Genomic DNA, 26,435 nt, shown 5'->3' with positions numbered 1-26,435 from the left:
ACCACTTGAGTGTAAACAATAATTCCTTTACTTGATGTTTTATTAGATATCTTTGGTCTTACAAGTCTTGTAAACAACCGTTTGCTCGTGAACCGAGTCTGAAAAGATTCATGTGTGTACAGTACCTCATGTTTAACTTAATTTTGCTGTGACAGTAAATATTTGAATAATTGTGTCATTATCAGTCCATGCACTTTTCCTGTGTCTCGGGGCTCCTTACAGCATGCCAGCATTAAAGATACAATATTTCCTCAATGCACAAACCAGGATTACTCACTGATCTCAATGGATATTTTTCTATCGTGCATGGAGCCAACAGCAACACCAATATCTGTTTAGTTTGTCCCTGTCAGATCCTGCTTGATGGCTCTGTACAAACTAACAAAAGACTCAGTCCACATGTCTCGCTGTTGTTCAGTAGTGGAGTTGACCATCCCCTGGACAGTGTACACTAAGGTCAGCAGGGTGCGCTCAAAATCGTCCTGATGCAGATGGCCAGTGTGTTTTGAAAGGCCTGAGATGAGCCTGAAGACGCCTGTTAGCTTCCTGGGAATGATCTCCTCGCAGATGACTTTCAGGTTTCTTGTCTTGCGGAGGGAAGCCAGCTCAGCATCTTGTACGAAGAACTCTCCACTGTTGTCAAAGTGTATCCCAGTCAGCAAAATCTAATAGATGAAAAGAAGAACTTCTGGATTTGTTGATTTTGCACTTTAAACACATAATTATGGATATACATGTCTCACCTCAAATAATAGATTAACATCATCAAAGGTGCTGTGGAAGGTGGGGTTAACCGCACTTGCCACCCCTCTTTTTACTCTGCTTGCAGCTGGAAATAGGGCTAATAGGTGAAGAGAGACACAAGAGGCGTGTTAGAAAAGCAACAACAGTTTCCTCAGCAAGCCTTTTCCTTTTCATCACGTTTTTGTCTCGTGATTTACTGCTGTGGAGACAAAGGGCTTCTTGATCTGTTAAGTTGGAAAGCCCTGTGACAAGCAGTTTAAACAAACTCTGAACTGTTCCGGCACATGTGAGACCCAGGTTCATCGGGGCTCTCACCAGGACTACTACAGTTAATCTATGATATGGATTTTAAACTCCTGACCTTACAGATGACTTCTATTTGCAGGCCATGAGACGTGACCACAGACTTCAAAGGCAGCAGAGGAATCAAAGGTGGAGTAAAACAAGGATCTTACAACAGGCTCCAGATGATTCTGGCATGCAACGTACAGGCTGAGTGATACAGCCCCATTTCCACAACATGGGGAAAGCAGGGTTAACTACAACAAATCAAGTGTGGTCAAAGAAAGCTTGCAGGCAAAAAACCTTTTATCTTACTTAGTTTTGATTGGAGCATTAGGAAGTATGACCATTATGCATTTGCACAAACGATTCTTTAACACAATGCAGTCACCCCTAGCAATACCAAAAGGCTCAGTTGTACAGAAACAAATAACTTAATTTCACCCAAAAAAAATATGTTAAAAATACATGGACAAGATGATTAATAAGAATTTACAGTCGTTCTAGCATCTCCATGAGGCTGTACAGTCGCGCTTTAAGCTAAATGCAAATGTCAGCATGCTAACATGCTCAGAATAATGTGTTGACATACTGATGTATAGCCACTACAATCAGTGTGTCCCAGATCCATACTACATGCTGATTCTTATCAGAAAGTAAACCTAGAAGATGGAATTTTTTTGGGCTAATGAGCAATTGTCATTCAACTGATGAGGTGTCACTTTATGGTCAAATACCCAGTTACTATAATACATCTATGAGTAGGTTACCTTGGTCCTACTTCAGAAAGTTGACTAAGTTGTCTGGCATTGTGAAGTAACCAAGTTTCTTGGTTGAAACAAAATCAATCCCATGAGTGCTGCGCAGGACTAACGATTAGCCAATCAGCACCTCGGGTGGGATTAATGCTCTTGCCAAGCTGTTGTTAAGCTGTTTGCAAGTTCTCAAACAGTGCACCATAACCAATGTGGACTAATAACATCAACAGCAGCTACTAAAGATAAGATAGATGCTTTAAACATGGCTGTTCAAGATTGACCTGTCTTCTCAATATCACCTGATATTATAATTTGTTTTTACTTCGCTTAACTCCACTGCCTGGCCAAACAAGTATGTTGGCATGGCTACACTCAGTATGGACTTAAAATGCCATTAGATTCAGGCAGATATGTTAGTATCTAGTGACTGGTGTGGGAAAATCAAATCCCCTTCCCCCACAGAAATTGGTAAGTATGGACACAATGTCAGAATGGAAATGTGTAAAAGAGTGTAATGAGTTCTGTCTGATATCAGGAAAATCTCGTGGGGCTTATACCAAATAACATGGGAATCCTTTCATAAGTTGTTGAGACATTCAACAGACAATCAGATGAAGGTGCCACAGGAAAAGTCAGGGGATCACCAAAGTTATTAGGTTATTATTCTCTGGTGACCATGAATGTCAACTTTGGAACCAGACCATCTGTTGAAGAAGGGTTTGATCCTATGGTGAACATGAATGTCCTTACAATATTTCATGGCAATCCATTCAATATTTGTTGAGATATTTAACCTCAGGACCCACCGACTGGGAGAATGACGTTCCCATCCATCAAGGTGAAAAAAGAAAGGACAGACAGACAGAAACTCAGACCACAAAGAGATTTAGTCCACTGTTTTCACTTACTGCCCAGTATCTCCAGCATTCTTTACTGGCTGTTTTTATAAATGCATGTAAAATCTGGAGCTCAGACAGTTTACATTTCATATGATATAGAGGGTAGGCTCCAGGTTACAATCTTGGTAGATGAAAAGGAGAACAGATGGAGGAAAAATGCAGTGAATAACTCATACAGACATAAATGCAGACAGACATAAAGCCACTCTGTCATGCAGGAATTCAGACCAATGGCAGAGTGACTGATGCAGTTTGTGACTGAACTGGACTGTGGTTTTTGATGCCATCAAAACCATTATACCTCAGCAGTTTTTTTGTGTGTCTAGTCTGGAGTAAAGATGTTATGACCACCCCATATAATGTTTGTCATGTGAGAAAATGAAAAAAACATAAAGCCATTGAAAGAGGTAGTTGGAGACACACTAAAGAAATCCATTGAATGTCGGTTTAATGTCAGTCAATTAACCAACTGCCAACTTTTGCTCCTTGCCATGCACTTGTTTATGTCAGCGTCAACAAGTGCAACAAGGTGATGACATTTTAATGGACTTCTGCAGGATCAAATAATCCACACATGTCAGTCATTATGCTTAGATAATGATCTCCATTAATCTAAATTCAATAAGGCCAAAAAGAGCTAGCACTATTTATCAGACTTGCCTTTTTTTGGTGAGTCCTCCAAATCTCAGTAAAAATATATTGATCAAATACTTCTCTGACCAAAACCATTTAACAAATTCAGCTATCTTGCTTACCCCTCAATATATGCATGTTTTTGGGAGGAAATTGGAAGAGGCAGACCGAAGATCAGGAGCTTTCTGTGGTTAGATCACATGATGCAAGGTAACGTCACATGCTGGGCAGCTCCAGCTGGCAGTGAGAGGTAACTGTTTGGAAAACTTGGCCATGCCCAAAATTCACACATCAGCAAGCTGCACACAGAAGTCATATGTTTACCATCTGAGCTCAGAGTCCAAATATGTACTACTGGAGATTCCAACAAGTGCTTCTTACTTGCTCCTGCTTTTGACTTCCTGTCAACAGAGAAGTGTCCATAACCAAATGCAGACCCTCATGTATCTCAACCTCTCACAAAAGATCCCACCTCATCAGACAAAAGGAATTCCCTGACCAGATCTGGTCTGGATATCTCAGCAGTATGCGTTTCATTTACTTGAGGAATATGAGTTTCCTCTCTCAGATCACTTTTGGACCCTCCCATTGTTTTTCTATGAGAAACAGGTGCAGATGACGTCTGAACTCAGTGGCAAGATGAGAGTAAACGTGTAATGTGTTTAACCTAACAAATGCATGAGACGGTAATTACTTTGGTCTGTTGACTTCAAATGTGTTTGTTTTAGTATTGTTTTGAAAAAAAGGATGGGCTTCTTAAGACAGATAAGTTTTCATGCAGAGGAGAGGACTGCTTTGGCTGCACTGAACAGTGAAATATCTAAAAATAAATATGAACTCATGTCAAACACACATAATGAGGTCATCCCTGTTACAAAACTATGCTTGTACAATATTTTGTTAATGTGTTTTCAGTAAAAACTACAGAGAGAAAGAAAATAATCGGACCACTTTTTTCTGGTTTGATATTACAACATAGCTAAACTAAGTAATATTAACTGTGCAGCCAAGACTATTTAATCATTGCTCCATAACAAAAAACAAAAACTGAAATGTATTTAAAACCAACAAACACAGAAGGGATGTTACATTGTCATTAGTTCTCCTGTAACCCAGACCATTAAATTCTCATAATCTCAAACAACACTGCTACTAAATATTTCTCCTGTTCTGTGAGGAAACATGTGGATAAAAGAACAATCTTGCAATGAAACCTTTGTTTTTGGCACAGATTCAGTTATCCCATTAGTGATATTATTCCACCATTAAATTTTTATGATCTCAAACAAAATTCACACTGCTGCTATAATATTCCTTTTGTTCTGTGAGGAAATGTGTAGATACAAGAACAATCTTGCAATGAAACCTTTCTTTTCAAACAGTACAGGCTCATACAAAGCTAAAGCGTTTGCCATTCTGCATTGAAAAACTGAGATGAAGTCTTACCTTTAGTCCGACATCGTGCAACACCTAATCTGATGCAGCAGTAGAGGAGACCAATAATGGCCATCCTCCAGGGCAGCATGGTGGCCTGATCACTCCCACAATGTTACCTGCGTGTAACTTGGTCTTAACTTCTTCTACCACTGCTTGCCGACCTGTAAGCAGTCAGCGTGCCCTTCTGTTGCATTTCTTCGCTTCTCTTTACTCTGCATCTGCAGCCTCTCATAACATCGGACCGAGCACCTTCATCACTTGTGTTACTCACTTCGTCTGTCCTCAGGACTGTTTTCTCTCCCCCTCCCATCCACATCGGATCTCTCCCTTACGCTCTCTCGTTCTCTCTCTGCCCCTCATAAGCTGACTCTCTTTTAAAGCTTTCAGCTGGTTGTCATCAGCTTCACAGACACACTTTCATTTTTTAAACCCTTCTTCTCTCACCCTTCACAGGTATATATCGATGACACTTCATTGTCCTTGTCTCTCATCATTTTCACCTCTAGCAGCAGCATTTCTTTGTGGTTTATATTTCTTCTATTTGTTGTCTTTGAAAGACATTAGGCATTAGGCTTTATCTTCTGACAACTTCAAACAGGACTCATTTTATGTGCCTTGTTCTTCAGTCAAAGCTGCTTTTTGTGCCTTTGCTCCGACAATAGCCATGGCCAGAGGCATTATGCTTTCAGGCTGTCTGTTTGTTCCATACGTAGCTCATCCTGTTACATTCTCAGCTATGTGATATCTCAAGAACACTTTGACGATGTCCACTTGGACTCAAGAACAACCTGATTAGAATTGGTGATGATAGATCAAAAATCAAGGTCACTGTAACTTTATCCGTCTAATTTTGAATGCAACATTTCAAGAACATCTTCAGGGATATTTTTTATATTTGGCACAACTGTCAACTTAGACTTAAGGATGAATTGATTGGAATTTGCTGCTCAAAGGTCAAAGTCACTGTAAACTCTGTGTGAAACTTGTGAACAAAATATCTCAAGAAGGCCTTGAAGGAATTCACTCAAATTTGCTACCAACATCCACGTGGACTCAAGGATGAACTGATTAGAATTTAGTGGTCATGGTCAAAGATCCATGTCTTCACAGACATAGATTCAAACTGTAACTGCAACTGACGTGTCTGCTGAGGCATACAACCACAAGGCGGTAATTCTATTTTTTAATGCAACTCATCAGTTCCTCAGCTCAAGTCATACTCCTTTGAAATTTGACTGCTTATATAGTTCAGTTGCCACCAGCAAACCATGTAATCATGTCCAGTGTGCACAGTCATTATTGTCTGCTTCACTTGAGCTATCTGTCACTGTCGTTTACAGTCTGTTCAGCCTTGAAAGAAGCTTATATTTTGTCTGCCAAACACAAAAAAAATGTTGGAGTACAAAGGCTGATTTATCTTGGCTTCTATTTTTTTGGGCTGGAGAACTGATGGTGGTGAGAGAGCACATTTATTGCCCCCTCTGAGCTGTGTTTGTGTACCTATAAGGTCAGAGTTTGTTCTGTTTTTACCAACAGTGGGTCCCTCGGGGGGTTGGAGTGTATGTCAAAGTGCCAGGATGACCACCGGCAACCAGCTTGTATTGTGTTCTTCTTGTGAAGGACAAATGTGGAAAATTTACACTCCTAAGTGATTATTTCTAATTATACAATGCACGCACCCGGTTACTGGACAGAAAACATATGCAGAAACCACAAAGAAAGACTTTGTTCACTGCTTGGCACAGTACACCTTCTCCACAACTTAGGAACAGTTACGAGAAGTGCAACCATATAAAATAACTTTTATTTGTTTTAACACTATTTTTACGTCCATTTATTTCATTTGGGCATACGCACTGATGCCAACATGTGAGCACACAGTTACATTTTCTAGAGGTAATTTCCATACATCTGGCCCTCCATAGCTCTCATGTGCTTCTGTGGAAGTCAGAATCGAACAAAGCTGCGTCTCAGACTGAGATGTAGCAGTTGTGCTGCTGCCGAGGAATGCAGACACAGACTGTGCTGAAACTGGCAAGAGACCCGTGGCTGCTGTGAAACCTCCAAGAATTCATGAGCGTCATGAACTTGCACAAACATATTATTCTTTCAATGGGCAAATTCAATCAAAATGTTATTCTAGGCTGTACCCCAAATAATTTCCTTCCCTAAATTGGTGTACTTACTGAGTTATTCGGAGGTGGCTAAAACCCTGTGTTAGTTTGTGTTTTTGATTATACTGAATTGTGATAATGGATTAGAAATTGTGATTACTAAGGCTTGATTTGTATAATGCCACACTTGAACTTCTTTTCTAAACAAAGGGCAGTTGGCAGCACTGAAGAAATAAAATTTAAGGCAGGAGAACAGGACATGCCTGTGAACTGATGGCAGTTATTAGACAAAAAGCGGCCACGTATTTATGATTGTCATGTCCCGAATGTTGCACTCAGTGACTCGGTTATCACGATTAAGAATAATACGTGTCTGAAACCTCACTACAGAGTAAGCTACTGAAAGTTAAACATGCAGAAAATACTTGACAGTGGTTGGATAAATTTAACTATTCATAAAAGTAAACTTTTGTGATATTTGAATTTTACTTTCAGTACTACCACGTTGCCACTTCATCACAGTGGCTAATATGTACCTTTTGACAGCTGTAGTTGCCTTTACTCAGCATATTAATTGATACAATATAATTGTAACTTGTGATCAGTTTTTAAAATATGATACACTGCTGAATATAAAATGACCCGATAATATGCAAGATAGCAAAAGATGCAGTCAGGAGTTCTAATCTAATTGACTTTTTGTCAAATTTAGCTATAATGTCTTTACAATCAGCCAGCTATCCTTTCTGTGTGTGCAACAAAGAAAAAATCTGGTGCTCATATAGCACTGGCTCTGTAAATGGGAAACAAACAAAATGACTCGGACTGAGCAAAACAACACTATTCTTGCCAATCAGCAACAAGGCTGATTGTGCACGTGCACAGGCAATCCTGTTTTATTCCCAACTTAAACGCTGATGCAGCAAGGCACCCTTTAGTGGTAGTATGAGAAGGGCAGTACCTGGAGCCCAACAAGTTATCCCAAGTTGTCACATGTTGCCACTTTGCAGTGGACTTCCACATCTACATATTACACTCTAGGTATCTTTCTGCGCCCGCTGCTGATGTTCTGGGATGGTGCTACTTAGGTGATGTAAGAACGTAAGCACATGGTGGGATGACGCTGCACTTTATGTTTGCACAACACAACCACATAGCAACCTACGTGGGGATGTCAACAAAAGCGTATGCTGGCATGGATAGTTGTGTTTAGGCAAAAAGGCACATAGTAAGATGAAGAAAAACACCACCACATTCAGATGGGAAGTGAACACTGGATTACAGCATGAAAGTCCAGGGTGTGTTTAATCCATCCAACACCCCTCTGACCTATAGGGACTTTCATGTTTCTTATATTACATCGTTACCAGCAGAATTTCAGCCTGACATTGTCCAGCGGCATGTCATGTGGACGCAACAGGTTCTGTCTAGCTGCGTTCTCAACTGATGCTGACTGTCAGCGTATCATGCTGCAGTGGCAGGCACTGTCCGGCTGGATTACGGCTTATAATAATACCGCTAACAGCCCTATGTCTTCGTTCTCAGCTGACAATGTCCAGCAGTGTTTCATGGAACCGTTGGGTTCTTACACTGGAAGCACTGCAAAAGCGGCTGGATTTGACAACTTCAGAATAAGAACAGGCTGGGGAGTCCTGTACATGTTTGTGTGAGACTAAGAGTCAGTCAAGTTGTTCAACAATGTAAGATGCTAGTAAGTATAGCATAAGCTAGTAGTGACTTATGTCACATGACAAATGTGACTTTACATTACATCAGTAACAAACCTCATTAACAAACAAACCTGACCATGAACTTTTTTTTGCCTAAACCTCAGGAAGTAAACTTAAAAAACATATTGTTTTACCTTCAACTTGAGTTTATTGTTAAATTAGACTGTATGTATTTATCAAGCAGAAAGTGTTCATTTCCGGTGAAAACAGAGGCTCATTATTGAAACACACAATGCATGTGAAAAGTGGAATATGACACATTAAATCTGAACATCCAAAACAGACAGTGTAGAGGTACTTAACGGCTTATAGTTTGAGTTGTGGGGTTTCTGACCAAGTGTCAGTATTTTTTTGAGTTGGGAGTGAGAATGTGTTGGCACAGGACAGGGGAAAGGCCAGAGATGAGTGGAAGTCAGAAGAGGCGAAAGGGACAGGGAATCTAGCTCATGCTAATGTGCTGAACTTCACATGCTTTGTCACCAACCTTTCTCTAGAATTGCTGACTCCACCTTTAAAATTAGCTCTTATTTGACCAGCTGCAGCATTACACACAAATGCACCAGTATTTAATTTCAATAGTATCATATATAATAAGATAAACTGACAACGTCTCCTCCTCTGCAAAACAAGTGCATTTACTGCTAAATGTAATGGATTATTTTTACACAATGGAATTGCTGCTTTAACTTCAGTAAAGGATCTACAACTTCCACCACTGAAAGAGAATGAGTGAGTGATCTTGGACAAGGCACAGGCCTTTCTCATGGCAGGCACTTTATCTCCTCTGTCTCTCTCAAACACGCACAGGTGTAACTAATAAGGTTAATTATGGCTGCATTCCATGTGGTGTGCCAGTGTCAGGGATACTGATGTTATCAGTAACACCTGTGTGTCACTAATCTCAGGTTTGCTGCTGCTGTTTGACCACGTTGTCTTTCGCAAGCCTCTCAATGACATGGAAGTGTAATAATACAAAAACAAACAACAAAAAAACAACACTTTTGTTTTTTTCCCCCTCATTTTTCACAGGTTTAAGTTAAAGATCTAAGACTTTTAAAGCACTCTATAGATTTATTTATCTCAAATTTGGTCACAAATTTGTTTAAATCTGTGTTAGTGAACACGTTTCCAAGATAATCCATCCACCTGACAGGTGTGGCATATCAAGATGTTAATTAAACTGCATCAGCACCACACATGCATTATTATTGGGATGATCACCACAGTAAAAGACCACTCCAAACTGTGCTGTTTGAACACACAGCACAAGAGAGCAGAGAGGGCATTGGCATGTTGACAGCATTGTCCACCATAGCTGTTACCCATAAACTTAAAGTTCAGTTCACTACTAAAGATGTCTCAAAAATGTCTGTTAATTTGGTTGTACATCTGTGAGTAGGCCTACATATACAAAATCTCCTGAGTTCCCCTGTAAGAAGAGCCAAAAAACATGAACATATTTCACTTCATAAGGATATATTAATGAAGGCAGAGTCTAAATGTAAAAGCAAATTGTTTTGAAATTCACAAATGTTTCATGCCAACATTGGACTTAGAAGATCCAATCCAAGGATGTAGAATAAAGGAAATGCTGTGAGCATTTCAATAAGGCTCCAAAAACCGGTAATAGCTGTACTTATCCACTAGATGGTGGTATTTATCTGCAGTTACTCGCATCTACTGTGGTTTGCCTCACAATGATGGAAAACCCACATAAAAAGTTTTTAATTGAATCTCTTCTGCTATATAAGCACATATATGATACAATGGGAAATGTGTTACTGATATGAACAGTCCTCATATTTTTTCACTGTTTGAATTTGGGTCTAAAATTCTTCTCAACTCAGGAAAGAGATAGTTTGAATATCTGTCTAAACACACAATCTTGGCAACTTTTGTATCAACACATCAGCATTTTCTCTGCCAGAGTTTAGAGATACTGTACACAGCATCCACTCACCCTGGGCAGTCGCTGCTTCACAGCCTGGTACTGCAGACATCCCAGATTTTTCACAGACCATCTGTCATCACTATGCAGTCTTATTGTATGCTGTTGTCTGCGGGCCAAACCCAGTTTATGATCCGTTCAGCCACCCTCCTGCTTTTAAAATGATACTAACTTCTCATCATTTCTGACTTCTGGGACACGGTCCCCGACTAGATCTTTTGCTGGTGCAGTAATGTGTCACAGAGTCAGACTGTCAAACCCTTTGTCCATCTGTTCCTCATAGACACAGAGCACAAGAGCATAGCCATGACTGTAATTAGCTGCATGGAGAAGTTCAACATCCCCACAGACTGCAGTCGAAACGTGACTTTCTGGGACAGTCTGCATCCAAATAGAAACCAAATATAGCATTGTGGGAACAGAGCAGACTTTTGGATTCTGGAGTGAACACAGTTTCCGTACTTTGACAAATGACCTGCGTTTTCGCGTTTTGGGTTTAAGTTGCAACAAATATCCAGCCATATCAGGACATCAAAACAGAAACTGCATTGTTTCCGAACGCTGAGAATAAATCTAAGTGCTCTGATGGTTTTCTTTCTCTCTTGGGTTTCAAGGAGACACAAAGGCAGACTGATCAAGAAAGAAAAAAATAGGCTTAACAGCTCTTTGTTTAGAAATAAAATACAGATTCTGGGAATCTGTAGCGCATTTATATACAGCGTATTCTTCTCCTCAGAGGAAGAGTTGGACATCTAGGACTGACAATATAGAAAAAATCATTGTGTATTTTAAATTGAAATTGCACTGGGCATATTTGACATAAATCAAATTTAATTACAGAAACATGGTCAAAAACTTTCATACTTAACTTAATGACTTAATTTTATTTAGTAATAAACAATGTTCAAATTTGTGAACAATGCACTAAATGAAACTAAATGAAAGAAAATGCAAACAAGGTGACTTGAATCATAGACGGTATAAAATAATTAAAAGAAACTACCAAGACGTCACCCACTGGTTTGTGGACTCCTGTTGTGAAGCCTCGAGTTTGGCATTTTGGTCATTGCCATCTTAGTTTTTTTGAAGCCAGAAGTGACCATATTTTGATGAGAAGTTGGAGCTTTGGAGTAGCAATGGGTGGATCTGACTTATAGACCACAGTAACACCTTGCAGACAGCCTGTCACTGTGGCGGCCCGCCTTTAAACGTGTAACTGTTGAAATCAACTAGAGACCAAAGCTGTTTTTGTACCAGGTTGTAATTTTTTTTAATTTCAGCTGTCTATGGGGATTAACAGTTTTGGAGCCAGCCTCAAGTGAACATTAGAGAAACCACAGTTCTTTACACTTCCATGTTGGCTTCATTTTTCAGCCCCCATTTTTTAGGATTATGTTCATGAGGACAAAACTTACTAAACAATTTTTATTTAAATGTTGGCAATAAGCATGCATTTTAAAACATGAAAATGCTATTTATATTTTCCTTATTGTATTTATTATAGTTTTTTTTAAAATTTTATATTTAGTGTATTATGCACACACTTTAAATTTGCTTTAAATTTCAATTTAAATGTATACCATCCATTTACTGCAATACTGTCAGTTCTGAACTCCTTAACATCCAAGAGTTTACAGTATATGACTGCCAGCAAATCCTTGAATACACTTTTTCTGTTATTGCTTCTCATTTCATCCAAGCAGTTATTCAAAGATTTCAATCTTGAATGTTCAGCCTGCAGACAGACACACAGTCTGCCTCTAATTCTGGACCCATTGGCACTGAATCCTCCTCTTATCTCTGAGGACAACAGATGAGCTGTCTGCAGTGGCAAGGCCTTGAACGTGCCCCTCATCCCTCACATTCAGTTGTCGGAGTCTTTGTTCGAGTTTATTTGTGCATATGTGTGCACTTTGCGTGTCTGCAAATCCTCAGCCCTATCCACAATAGTCACTTATGTAAATCCAAGGTCTTTTGCTCCTTTCTTCACATGTCCCTCTTCCTTTACATCCTCCTCAGCTCTTTGTGTCTTTGCCTCTCATCTCCCTCAACCTAGAAACTGTCTTCTTGAGATAGAGAGAAAACATAGAGATGCAGAGCAGCGACAATCACGCAAAATCACACTTGAAAAACATTTTTCTTTCAGTACTGTACAGGGAATACTTCAGTTTACAACCAGCTCACTTCCATCCCTTTGAAGCGAGCTTGGTTCCACTTCCTTCTCCTAGTTAAGCTGTAGTAATGGCTCAATAATCTGGGCAAGTGACCATGGGGCTCTGTTTCAGGCTGCAGAGACTCTTGCAGTTCAAGGCCATTACCTCAGCTTTAACTGCAGCTCCTGCTGGGAGCTGGGAAGTGGCTCTGTGTCTCACAAAGGAAATCATTTATTTAATCATAAAACATAATATTACAGAGAAAAAGAATGGAAATGGTGAGCTACAGTCTGTGAGACTGGTGTGTAAACACTGAAATAATTTTACACACTTTCAAACATTTTGCGTAAACTGGGCTACTCACACAAGCCCAATAAAATGTCAATATGAACTCAATAGACTTCAAGGCTGATGTTTATGTTGCCTCAGTTGATTTGACACAGTGATCAATATTCTAATGGACCTAAGTATCACTGAAGTTGCAATTAAGGCTACTGACTTTCTATATGAGCTCTTTCACAGACTAATGGAGATTATATTTGACCCCTTTGGCTGTCATCGTCTCCTTCACTCTGTCTACTCCCTTTAATCCCCTTTATTTGAAACATCTCAACAGTTACAGGATGGATTGCCCTGAATTTTTGCACAGAAATGCATGCCTCCAACAGGATCAGTACAACTATGGTGAAAACCAGACTTTCCTTTGGTGCTATCATGAGGTAGACTTTCATCTAGTACCATCACCAGGTAAAATTTGTTGTTTGATCAACACTTTGCTTTATAACTAGAGTTCAGCTACCTGACTAATTTTGTTGTAGAAATTTTAGAGCTCAGTAACCTTATAAAATATAAAGTCTAGGACTCAAATTGGATTAAGGTCCCAAATTCAATAATACCACGTGTATTCATTTTGGTTGGGTCCATGGGTACAGGTTGGGTTCAGATCACAGTTGTTGGCCCATGCAAAATATTAATTTATGACTAAATATCCAATGACGTTTCCATCCGCCTCAGCTGTACTTTGCCTTAAATAATTCAATAATTGGTGTGTTCCAGCTGCAGAGTATGTGGATTTGGGTCTGCAAGAAATCCTCAGATGATGATGTAGCTACTTAGCAAGAATTGTTGAGTATGCAGTGTGAACTTGATGGACATACTCAACAGCCTCAAAAAATGCATTGTGGCTCTTCATACTGTCCAGTGGTGGACTGTGAGGTTGCTTGAATAATATAATTGGTACAAATATTGTGACCAATTTTGTCATGAGATGTGGATTAGACTATTGCTTGAGTATATGTCATTGTGAACAGTTTGCTGATAACGCATTGTTAAGTAGGCAGTACGCAGTAGGCTACACATACAGACTGAGTGTGTAGTATGCAGTAAGTTGGCTTTATGTTGAACACAACTGTTATGTGCTGATTAGCAATGTTAGCATTCTAACAAGCTAAACTAAGGTGGCTATCATGGTAAACCTTACACCTGCCTAATGTCACTACATTGACATTGTCATTGTTGTTAGCTCATTGACACATTGTCATTTAGCTAAAGTACAGCCGCACAAACATGCTACCATTACTGTAAACTCTTTATATCTTCTTACATTGTGTGTGAGTCTGCTTGAACATCTCTATTTCTGTGTGACAGGTACAGTCTGACCTTGAGCCAGCTTATCTTGTCAATCTGATGGCTTTCTCTCTCAGCGCTCCATCACACAACTCACTCAGACCTCCTTGTGCGAATACACAGGTAGAAGCAAAGCCACACGCACAAAATGATTTTAAGCCAGTAGAAATGGGGTATAAATGTGAAGTGATTGTTTTCGCAGCTGTGCACTTGGCGCTGATGCTTTAGACTGTAGTGAGTGGTATGTGCAGCATCAAGCAAGCTGAGCCCAAAAGGGGGGGAAAGGGACCTGGAGTGTGCTGTTACAGTGAACAGAACAGGTTGTGCTGCGGTGGAGCCTACAGGGGAGATGTGATGAGGGTTAGTTGTGGGTGATTGATGGTGTTGCCTGCAGCACTGTCATTGAGTAATTGACCTGAAGTCATCTGAGTTGTTAGTATTGAATCAAGCATCTGTAATGAAATCATAGAACCGGGCAGTGCTAAACTCAGGGATCCGGCTCTAATGCAGCAAGAGTGATGAGGGTACTACTGCACTCATGTTTCATGTCCCTGTGTGTGGGTATCCTGGTTGGACTTAAGAGACACAGAGGTAGTAATATTCCGTAATAATGTATCAATTCTTACATAACATGCTGATGTAAGTTTTATGGTATAAAATGATGCAGTATTTGTAGTTTATAAAGAAGGAAGAGGTACTCAGAACTTTCACTGAAGTATATATTTTTTTGCAGGAATGTTGAAGTATCCTTAGAAACGATACTGAATCCCAAAATGTCCCCAACGGCTGTGCCATCGGTGTGTGAGTGCGTATGAATGTGGTGAGCAGGTGGCACCTTGTGTGGTAGCATTGGCCGCCACTGTGTGAATGTCGTCTATGTGGGAATGGATGAATGTGACTGTGTAGAAGCGCTTTGAGTGACTGGAGGACTAGAAAGGGGCTATATAAATGCAGGACAATATACCAGTCTCCTACATGCTTGGCACAGTTTTAATTTCAATAAGTTGCAATCTGCAACCTTATCGCTTGATGCCACTAAATTCTACACAGTAGACCTCTAATACATCAGAATTTATAAATAACTAGTAACTTAAGTTGTCAAATAAATGCAGTGAAGTGAAAAGTACAACTGTTGCCCCTGAATTGTAAGCGAGTAGAAGCATTAAGTAGAAGAAAATAAAAAGTACCTCTAAATTTTACCTCATTGGGGTTCTTGGGTAAATCTACTTAGTTATTTTCTAAATTGTTCACTAATATTGATTACTTAAGTACAGTGTATCAAACATAAACATACACTATCACAAAACAAGATTTACAGCTCTACCAAAGCTTTCCAAGGTAGATGACTAATGATGGAAATGCTACACTTGGATGACTACACTGGCCTCATGGCAGGACGCATTGTTTTACTGGAATCAGATTTGTGCAGTCTCAGGGATAATTCCTTCATCACATGCAATACAGTTTCAATCAAAACAACTCTCTTCTGTGTACGGGAATGTTGGGTGGGTGGCTCACTCCTTCTGTGGTCTGACCACTAACCGTGTCACGCACTTAAAGGAGGGTTTGGTTCGGTTTGTAAGCAGGTATTTAGTTCTTCGTGGTACTTACCGAAAATGACCGTCTTGAGTAACCGGCTTAATTTCATTGCCTCGGGGAGCAAATTGCTGCACATTTACCCTTCACTTTCAGTCCAGTTCTCACTCAGCTATGCTCACATGCAGTACAGCCTACATACAAGAACTCATACAAGGGACACAAACCAAGAAAGGCAATATACAAATTACAGGGTACATACTTATTTAGTAGGGCAGCAACACTGCATTATAAAAACTAACAGATGGACACTATGGACAATAAGTCTCCCAGTGGATATACTTAATGTGACTAATGGTTTGTCAAAGGTAGGAACAAGGATATGAGCAATACACTGACCATGAGAGCATGATCTCTGACCTCTAGTTACCCCATCTCTGCTGGCAGGATACAGATCAGTGCTGACTCAATGGGAAAGACAGCCACAAAAAGACAATATGAATATTTTTATCATGCTTCGTATTTCAATGAGGAGATTGTATTACAGCTACTGACAGATGCAGACAAGTTGGAACCTCTCAGATCAGAAGGGCTGACGTTAGCCAATAACTGATGCTGAATCATTTAGATAATGTGTGTGTGTGTGTAAATTCATGTTGAGGAAACATCTTTGCAGTCTGTAAATTGCTAAACATTGCAAACTAAATAACTGAAACTTAAATAGAAAGTAATTATTTCTTTGTATAATGGCCTCATCTGCTGCAGAATATCATTAATCAGTACACTTTGACGGGTTGTTAGTTGCAATTTGTGTAAGTGGGTGGAATTGAAAGTGGATAGAATATTTGGGATAATGATTTCAAAATATAATGCATTATGAAATAAAGGCCAGATTTTCTAGGTTGCAGTAATTGCGAAGATTGTACTCCATTAAAATATTGTGTCTGTGGATCAAAATAAACAAACCAATGATTCTGTATCTCTGTCTTCCAGAACAGATTAATGACTATACACACCACAATAACTTTAATTTCATTATTTCATCTCCTTTATTAAAAGGAAGGGAGTAGTGGCTCATTAAAGCATTCCTGTGTGTTGTTCTGGCTCTAAAGGTATTTGTTTTGGTAGCTCAATTAACATTCTGTGGGGAAACGTGACATTTCCTCTCTGACTGTATCTACATAGACATCTTTTTGGTGTGGTAAGGTGATACACAAGAGCAGCTGTTTGGTCTCCACATCTCGCCTGGGCTGCCTCCCACCAGCTGATGTGTGTGTCTGTGTATATATGTGTTGATCACTCTGATCACCTTGTAATTAATCCTGAACCATGTTTGTTTGTTGTTGTTTACATTGTACCTTTGTCTTTTAAGTGGTCAGATTTTTGGAGGAATTTGAATGAGATGAACCCATCACAGGCATTAGTCACACATTCCCATAATTGTGTAAAACATGGTGGATTTAATGAAAGAGCAGATTTAAAAACAATTTACATGATTTAAGGACATGTCTGTAAATCCATTACTAAATTACTGTCTCTGAAGAGGTCTGGAGGAAGTTGTTACGCAAGTTTCACTGTCTGTTTAGACACAGACTGCAATAAAATCCAGACCTCAAACTGCTTAAATCAAATTTTGCCAAAACCTGACTGTCCACCAAATGCATGCTGGGACCGAGTCCAGCCCCCTGTGACCAGGAAATAGAGTAAGTGGGTAGGGAAAAGATTAAATAAAGGAAATAAATTTTGCCACATTTGTAAACTAACTTTAGTTTTTCTTTTGTCTGTGTTATAAAAAAACCTCAAGATGTTAGAGATGGTGCTGGTCAGAGGCACCACAGAGGAAAAAAATGAGATTGTGAAGTACGTAAATAGTTACTGACAATATCTCTGCAGCTACACAATACGTAGTGACAGCACCCACAGATAAAATCAACTACTTTCAACACACATGTGAACTTTAGTCAGCAGAGATGTATATACAGTGCTTGATCAAAGTGTCTCCATCCAGAAGAGTATGGTCAAAACTACAAGTTCACAGCCATGCTAATAACTGAGACTTTTTTTAGCGTAGATGTATAAAGAGAACTGGATAAATTGTTGGAGACGGGGCCCTTGTTATTCCTAAAGTTGCTCAGTGGTGCATAAAGCCAAAATATTCGACATGCCAGGTGTAAAATTGCCCAGATTGTCTGCATCACTGGGCCCTTTGAGGAAGCACATTAGAGTCTTTGCCTACTGAGCAACTAACTTCAACCAGCCAAGCTGTCTGCTTGAGGTTTAGCGCCCAGCTAACTTGAATGGGGATAAAACAATTTAATTGGTGGCTCTTCTGGACTTTCACAATGTGATCGGATGGAAAGTGCCACATCCTGATGGTGAAATGAGTGATTTTGCAGGATGCTGTGATGCTCAAAAAGTATCTACTGATTAACAGACATCTCTTTCTCACTGTAAGCCTATGGGAAAAGTCTGGTTTGGCCCTTCATGCATTCTTTGGTATTTCATTCATGGCCCTTATTTCACAGCAATGTCCACATTAACAACATAGTGTACATATCTGAATTAATTTCTAATGAACTATCACCAGCAAAGGAGGGATTGTTAATTCATGGCTGAATTCAAGTTCACAGAGATGTGTTGAATCTTGGGACCTCAAACTTCGCGCTGGCTTTCCTGTGTTTAACGTCAACTATGATACTACAATTGAGACAAAAATGTACATAGAAAGTGTTCAACAGTAACCATTCCATTGTTGGCACTGTAGTCAGTGTGTGCATTTCCACAGCAGTTCATAATCATGAGGACATTACTGTTGGAAAGTCTCTTTGTACGTGATTTTCACAGAGATTTGGATTTTTGTTGGCTTCACTTAGAGCCAAATGTTAATAATAAGATTTTGTATGTATCCATTACAATTTGAAATCATTATATCATTATAACAATTACCACAAGTTTGATAACTGTACAGTCGCGCCCTTTCACCCTGACCTGTTTGGAGTTTGGTAATTCATCAGCTGCAGACAGAGTTTGTGGTTATATGAAGATCAAAGAAAAAAAGCTTCACATATAATGTTTTTGCATCATTAAACATACACCCAGTGATTAGAAATGTGTTCTTTGGACAGCTTCGAAAGACAGAGAAATGTCTTTAAATATCAAATACATGCATTTTTTTTAGTAATCAAAGTGTATTTATTGTGGAAATGTGTCCTGTTAAAACAGTCTGAATTGCCCTCCATTATATCTACTGGCCTCATCCTGCTGGATGTGGCAAAACATGATCAACACAGTAGGTATCAAACACTGTATTACATCAGGCCATGCCTCATCTGCTGTGAAACTCTACCGCCATGCTCTCCTGTTGGGCCGAGCTCCCCCCACCAGTCCTCCCTAAACATGATGACTCTCACCCAGTGCACATTAGTCTTAATTAAACTAAAGTGTTTTCTCTCTCCAGACTGAATCCTCCCTCTTTCCACTCCTTTCCTCCTTCGCTTCTCCAGCCCTCCCCTCTCTGTCCCTTCCACGTTTTTCCCCTCCGTCCTTCCAGCAAAGCTTCATCACATTTAATGACTTGCTTGTCAGGTCTCATGGGAGGTGCAACCAGTTTACATTCATTTATTCACAACTGTGGGCAATAAAAAACAGACATTCAGTTCAAGAAGTGGATGTTTCTAAGACATTTGCAATGACTCTGTACTGTAAGTCACTGCGCGTACAGCCTGCTGATCCCCAGGCTCTTTATGTAGTACCACAAGTAAGAGCAGCAAACATGTAGTTTCGCTTTGCACTGATATTTTTATATATTTATCCAGAGACATATTTGACTTTACAGTTTTCTAATGTGCCTCTTTTGGGAAATTAAAAAAACTAAAAAGATAATTCTGGCGATATTGTATATTTTCATCAGATTTGATGCACAGAGACAGCTATGTTGCCAGATGAAAATGTTGGCATTGTATGTTTCTGTTCTGCAAACCATGAAATATGTTACACTGGAACATTTCACACGTATCACATCAATGTTTCTAAAGTGATATGCACTAATAACGCCTATGTAACGTATCCATAGTTTTCAGAAACATATAATGCCAACATATTTTCTGGTGACTGGTTTGACAGACATGATAAGAATATGTGTTTTATTCCTCTGTGCCACAGAGCTCCACTGCTCAAAAGGTTTAAAAAGAAAAAAAGCTCCAGCCTAATAAATGTGGGGCCTGTAATTTATTTTATATAAATCCCACATACACTCTCCTGCTTCCATAAATACTCAATATTCACCAAATTGAATCTGCTGCTGAAATACAATCTGCTGGCAAATAAACAATTTGCTTCAGTTCAAGTAACATTTGCTAAAAACTACAGTGCTGAGCTGTTTTTTCCTGTCTTCTTTATCAGATCTGAGCATCTTGTACTGTACATTTGCTTTTTCAGTGAAGTCAGCTAACCTGAATCTAGAGAGTTCTGTCAGCCTCAAAGAAGTCCTGTTTTATAATTGTCCTCAAATGATTTATTCAGCTACATATTCCCTGCAGGTCCTTCCAACATTATAAACAGTGGTGGGAGAATGACCTCTTTCATACCATAGAATACATTTTATGGAGAATTCTTGCACAGTTTCTCAAAAACTGCTAACCTGAATATATAAACACTGCCTTGAAATAATGAAGTATGAAGAGATGTTCAGAGATCGTTCCTGCAGAAAACAATAAATCTCATTATCTGCGGCTGGTTTAAAAACAGAAAAATACCTCTGCTCCAGTTTGGCGCTGTGTCCGCCGGCTTCCTTCCTGTCCCTGACCTCAGAGGTCAAGGCAGCATAATGAGCGCCCTCTCCAGTTTCTCTCTCTCTCTCTGTCTCTCTCTCTTCTGCGCAGCCCCGTCAGTGCACCTCTTGCAAAATATCACCGTCTCAGTGTTGTTCCGCTTGTGCTGCTTCAATATGACTCTTGGAGCGTGAGCTTTTCCACCTGTGTATATTCAGGGACAAACAGCCCACATGTATGACAGTGACTTATGGCAAAGGGCAAACCAGACTGGCTGCAGAAATATCACTGATTATGATCAACGTAAACATACACTTCAGCGTTTAGCAGAAGCTGTGCTGTAAAACGGCCATACATCAATGTATCACAGGTTAATGTATTGTACACCACATCAGAATGATGTTTGTTGTCTTGCGGCTGATGCCATCTAGCCCAGACATGATAACCCCATCCTCTAAACTCCTCATAAGATTTTAATAATCACATATATTCAAGTAGTAGAGTCACTCAGCTGTACAGGAGACCACAATACCTTTGGGTAGCAGAGTTTGGTAAACCTCATTAACGTTGCCCAGAGAGAAAAGCCCTTTCTAAAGCCTCCAAGTGGACTGTAAAAGGGACTGGGTCAATAAAGTCTTTATTTGTCTATACACAGGCTGTCAGCAGGTTCTCTCTGTTGTTTTCCTGAGAGTCACTTTTGATTTAACATATAATCCATTCTAATACAGAGCAGCGAATGCAGAGCAGTGAAGCTTAAGTTCTAACTTGAAAGAAAACCATTTGCCAAAGAAATGCATGGAGCGGCTCCATTTGAAATGTCAGTGCACACGGTCTGAGAGTAAGATTAGATCTGGCAGCGCTTACTCCTGCAATGCTACTGTTACTATCTTTGAATCACAGCGAAGCAAGCATCATAAAGTAATTTAAAGTTATAATGCTGAAATCAAACCCCATTTTTGATTCTATGGTTGTCTTTTTTTCTTTCTTTTTTTTGCAGTGGCCATCAAGTATATTCAGAGTCATTTAGTACCTCTATCTCTGAAGTAGATTTTATTGGTATAGTGGTGGGGTCTGCCATTGTCACGCTGGATTCAGATTGGCTACCAACTGTATGCACACAGAAAATGACACATGCATGTTATCAAGCACAATTTTATCACACTTAACAACTTTATTGTTTACTCTCCTTATGCTGTAGCAGAGCCACTGCATGTTAACCCTTTGAACTCTGCAATAGCAATGGTCAACCAGTGCCTTCATTGGTATTTTTACTTATTGCCTCATATCCCTGAAATCTGTATAACCTTAGTTAAGATGTTATGTGTGTCAGTCAGCCATAATAGTTGCTCAAACTATGGTTTTTACAAAATGAAAAAAAAACAACATTTTTTTTGTAATACACTTGAAAAATTATTTGAACTAAGTACATTATTTAGTTTTTGAAATATGCTCTTAGTTTCAGAAGCAGCGTAAAGGCAGTATAATGATTCACTGTTCATTTCTCTAGCACTATCACACATTTTTGCACTGCATATAACATAGGCCAAATATGTCATTATGATTGAGTTATTGCTGATGCAAAAGGAAGAATCCTACTGCCCCTTTATACCATTCAACTTTTGAAACATGATGTGATTTTTACTGTGAAAAAGACAAAAGAAATGCAACGCATTTGTCATCAAAAATGCATTTACAAAACAATACAGCAGTCATTTTCTATCTTTTTTCTTACTGCTTCTCTGTTGCATTTCTGAAAAAAAAGTAGGTGTTCAGAGAGTGTTTGTAGTGGTTGGAGTATTCAACTGCACCTACTGTTACAATTTCAACAGCTAAAACTGAAATCTTTAAGATTACAACTTTAAATCACTTATATCACTTTAAATCACAAATAGTAATGTAATTTAGCAAATGTCTTGTTGAGTTTGAACTGTTACATCAAATCAGTCACTGCTCATGTTGAGAAAGATGAAACCTGAGGAGAAGTGAGCTTGACGGTTTCCGTAGTGATGCGAGTGCACGTCTGGAATGTCTCTGTGTGTGCTTGAAGCTCTCTCTGTCCCACTGTGCTGTGGATCCCCCGTGGTAGAGAAACCACTCAGTCTCTCAGCAGCCCTGCAGACTTTGCTTTGCCTATAGCACAATTTTATTCTCTATTTTTGGCAGTGTATAAAAGTGCTGGCTGTGGCTGCACAACTCATCACAGGCTGCCAGCAAAGGTTGCGGCTTGGTGGATGAGGGCAGTGGCCTGCTGGTAGATGTATAGCTGCAGTGTGCACTGTAAATTAAACATCAGATAAACCTCTATCTGCCTTCAAGGCTGTGGGAGTGTGGGAGTGTGGGAGTAGAGGTGCAGAGAGGCCTTTGTGGGTCTCTGTGAATTGTAAGGCAGTTAAAGTCAAGGAGGTGCAACACATACTGAGATGTGAAGAGGAATAAGCTGCCGATGAAGAATTAGGGATTATTCTAGAGGACTTTTAGAAAGAGGAGGGTGGGCTGATGAATAAATAACTTGTTTGTGTTTTTTTTTTTTCCAAAAGTAAAGGGGCCTCTTTCTTTAACCTCTCCTGGTGGAAGAACTACGGAAAACTTAATCAAAAGCAGCCCACACTACAAGAGCTGGCATTTTCCCCTCATCTTAAAATGATCAACTGCCACTTTCAGTTTTTAGTCTACACTTTGTATCTCATCTCTCACCTCAGCTGGATCAGGCTGGAGGTCTGGCACCAGACATCCTGATAATAAGGAGAAAACGAGAGGAGCGGAAGCCGTGAAAGGAAATATCCCTTCAAATGTGCCCCCTTCTTCTCCCCGCAGCCTCCTCTCCCTCCTTGCCTCCTCTCCCTCCTCTCTGTCTCCCCTCCAACCTCTCAACCTCTATTCCCAGGCTGCACACCGAGCTGGGCCCTCCATGGAGAGCAGGAAGCTGGACTGGGAACTGGGAGCCCGCTGTCTTCGAGCCAAAGGCAAGCGGGTATGAGATGTCTGCCTAGGAGAGGGTGGCCACTTTCCCAACTATGAACCAGAGTCAAACTGACAGCCATGTTCAAGAGACCCGGGGGAAATTACAGATTCTTAAAAAGTTGAGTGCAAGGGGGCACAATATGAAAACCAGCACCCAGCGGATGAGCATAATAACACATTGTGCTCACCGGACCCTTCATATGAGGAATAATTAAGCAAATCTCTATCTGGCACACAGAGAGCCTGGGAAAGATTTGTTGGGCTTATGTGTCTTTTGGGAGGCTTGGTAAACCACAATCCAGAGAACTTTAAGAATTTTGTCACCAAGTGAAAACCACCAAACTTTATCCCCATGATTACAGATGTTCATAATCATTTGTTGTTGCCTCCCACATGTTTTATGGAGAATGATGATGAAATATGCCATTCAAACAAATTTTATGTATATAATTTATTTTTTGATGTCAATACAAGATGTCTCAAACATCCAAGGGGCTGTCTCACTGACATAATTCACTGTTTTGCCACCACAGTATACAATGATACTGTAGTGCAGATTTCATAATTGTTACTGTGGAGTTTTGTTTTGTCAGAGCCCACAAAAATATACATTTTGCTTGAGGGGTGGGAGCCTATTTCTGTATAAAACTCCAGTAATCTGCAGTCAGCTTGATCTTAAAATTAGAAAGTTGTGACAAGCCTCTCTGGCTGTCTGATTAGCAGTGGTCGAACAGAGACGTGTTTTATTTTCTAAACTGTGATTCATTGAAGAGTATTATGGAGACTCCAAGACAGGCAGCTAAATGAAGCAACCTATGGTCAAGCTGGTTTTGTATAATTGAAAACACGCTGCTCACTCACATTCTTGTGGCCAGGAAGAGGCTTGTTTTCTAGAGGGTAACCTCACTCTTTTTGTCCTGTGTGTGTCATACGTGAATTACAGTGGAGAAATAAGACTTAACATCTTCCACTCTGTTCGCACCCTAAGAGGACGTTTTCAACCACATCAACAGTGTGGAATGGTGAGAAGCATTAGTTGTATGCTAAGAAATTGTTTTTTAAGTGCTGTGGAGAGCTGGTTTTTGTGTTTGGTCCAAGTGGCTTCAATAAAAGATGTTTTGGATTTGAGTTAACTGTAAATGTAAGCCCTGTGGGACTACTGGGTTGATTTACAAATAGCCATCATGTATTTTTATGACATGAACAAATGATAAAAATAAATGAGAAAAAAATAATTAAAATGAGAAAAGAGATGATGGCATTTACTAGATCTAAATATCTGAACAACATTGCCAACAATGGTTACTCCTAGCTTCCCCTTAAAGGGTCAGCTCACTCAAATTTACTCACATGCTGTGGGATACTGAGACAGTTTGTGGTAGTTTTGGTTTTATATGCAAAATTTTGTGACTCTGATCTCGGGAACTCCATTTCTGGTGATCAAATAATTTTAAAAAATGGCATTTTAATAATTCATCGGATACATGTTGTGTCCTTTTTACTCAGGACAATCCAAAGCTCTTGCTGTTTTTCTTTAAAACTAAATTATTTTCTGGTTATGTAACTGTGCAACCTACTATAAACAAGTAACACTGTGCTAGGTATGGGAGGAGCTAAGTGATATAGACTACGCCCATAAACAAAAGTACCAGGTGAGGTCAGTTAAGAACAGTAACTTTTACATGCATGAATTTGCAAGCAACAAGTTGAAACACATTTGCATAAACACGCATGACAAAAAAAATTAAATTGGGCCTTTTAAAATAAATGAGTCTGCAGTTTTGGAAGAGTATGCACTCTTGGATGAATGTGTGTCGCAGTCCAGGCGACTGGCACCGTCTTACCTCCAGGTGAAGTATGTGACGGGTCGGTTCTACTTCCTGTCAGGATCACACTGGGAGGCTCGCCATCAATGGAAAGGGATCTTCTGAGTGGTTCTCGCTCTGTCCATAAGACCTGACCTGTTTTTGCAAACAGGACTTAAAGATTGTACTCTATATATCTATATGTTGTACAATAACCCAACTAAAACATAATAACCATGTTACACCAAGCACCACATGCTGTATAATACTCAATGATAACATGTTCAGAGCTATTTATCACTCTCTAATTCAAAGCTTTACATTTCTGTTCAATTTCTGAATGACCATACAGTAGAACCAGCATATACCATCATACACTGTAGTACTAATTCAATAACAGCCTGTACTAACCATCTGCAGTAGCATCAGGATATATATTAATCCTATATTAGGACAAAGGGTAGGCAGTACATGCTTCAAATAGCTTTGCTTATGTTTGCAATATTCATACTATAATGAGAGTACACACATCAAAAATATAAAATCGTATATCTACTCACAGCAAAATTCAAACACATTTCACACTAAAATTAACAATAAAATCACCATGAAATACAACTTGGTATTTTTTGTTACCTTCTCTATAATGCAGCCCTACTCGGCTCGCTTGAGCATCGGGTTACTACTCTGAGTTGTATTAGGGCTGCTAATTAACAGCTTAATGCTTTAAACACTATCAACAATCAATAACCACAGCGCTGCGGCAAAAAACATCCCCACAACACTCAAAAACGTGCAAACAATGTAGCACTGCACCGGCAACTAGCAACGTTAGCATCATGTAACTCGCTAGCTTACCGAAATAAATAGAGGTGTTTTGGACTTTTCCCCCAAGCTCCCGGTTCTCCTTAGCTTGCCTTCTGCGTTGGTTCGTTCACTTGTTGATACTTTTATCTACTTTTATCTACTCGCCATCACGTACGTGGACTCCTTTCCTCTCTTTTCCTCACATACGCACACGCAGGATCACGCAATGACGT

The 26,435-nt window shown here is 39.6% G+C and overlaps 1 protein-coding gene across 3 annotated transcripts; it reads right to left on the bottom strand.

Moving 5' to 3' along the window:
• Positions 1-194: 194 nt before the first annotated feature.
• Positions 195-26,435, bottom strand: LOC121949713 (protein FAM180A-like). Of its 3 annotated transcripts, none has more exons than XR_015776991.1 (4): positions 26,254-26,435; positions 25,435-25,551; positions 20,615-20,833; positions 749-841 (listed from the first exon to the last, which is right to left on the bottom strand). XR_015776991.1 is itself a non-coding variant. In XM_042495439.2 (3 exons), the coding sequence occupies exons 1-3, from the start codon at positions 4,839-4,841 to the stop codon at positions 336-338; spliced, it is 507 nt and encodes a 168-aa protein (XP_042351373.2). In that variant the 5' UTR covers positions 4,842-5,073; the 3' UTR covers positions 195-335. The 3 variants fall into 3 exon arrangements, 1 of the variants encoding a protein (XP_042351373.2); XR_006106301.2 differs by lacking the exon at positions 749-841 and adding an exon at positions 18,864-19,488; XM_042495439.2 differs by lacking the exons at positions 20,615-20,833; positions 25,435-25,551; positions 26,254-26,435 and adding exons at positions 195-665; positions 4,763-5,073 and having other exon boundaries at positions 744-841.

Source organism: Plectropomus leopardus, chromosome 7 (genome assembly GCF_026936395.1).
Source record: "Plectropomus leopardus strain MGB_pleo_1.0 chromosome 7, ASM2693639v1, whole genome shotgun sequence".
Lineage (NCBI taxonomy): Eukaryota > Metazoa > Chordata > Actinopteri > Perciformes > Serranidae > Plectropomus > Plectropomus leopardus.
The sequence above is the reverse complement of the archived record's forward strand: the minus strand, read 5'-3'. Positions and strand labels throughout refer to the sequence as shown.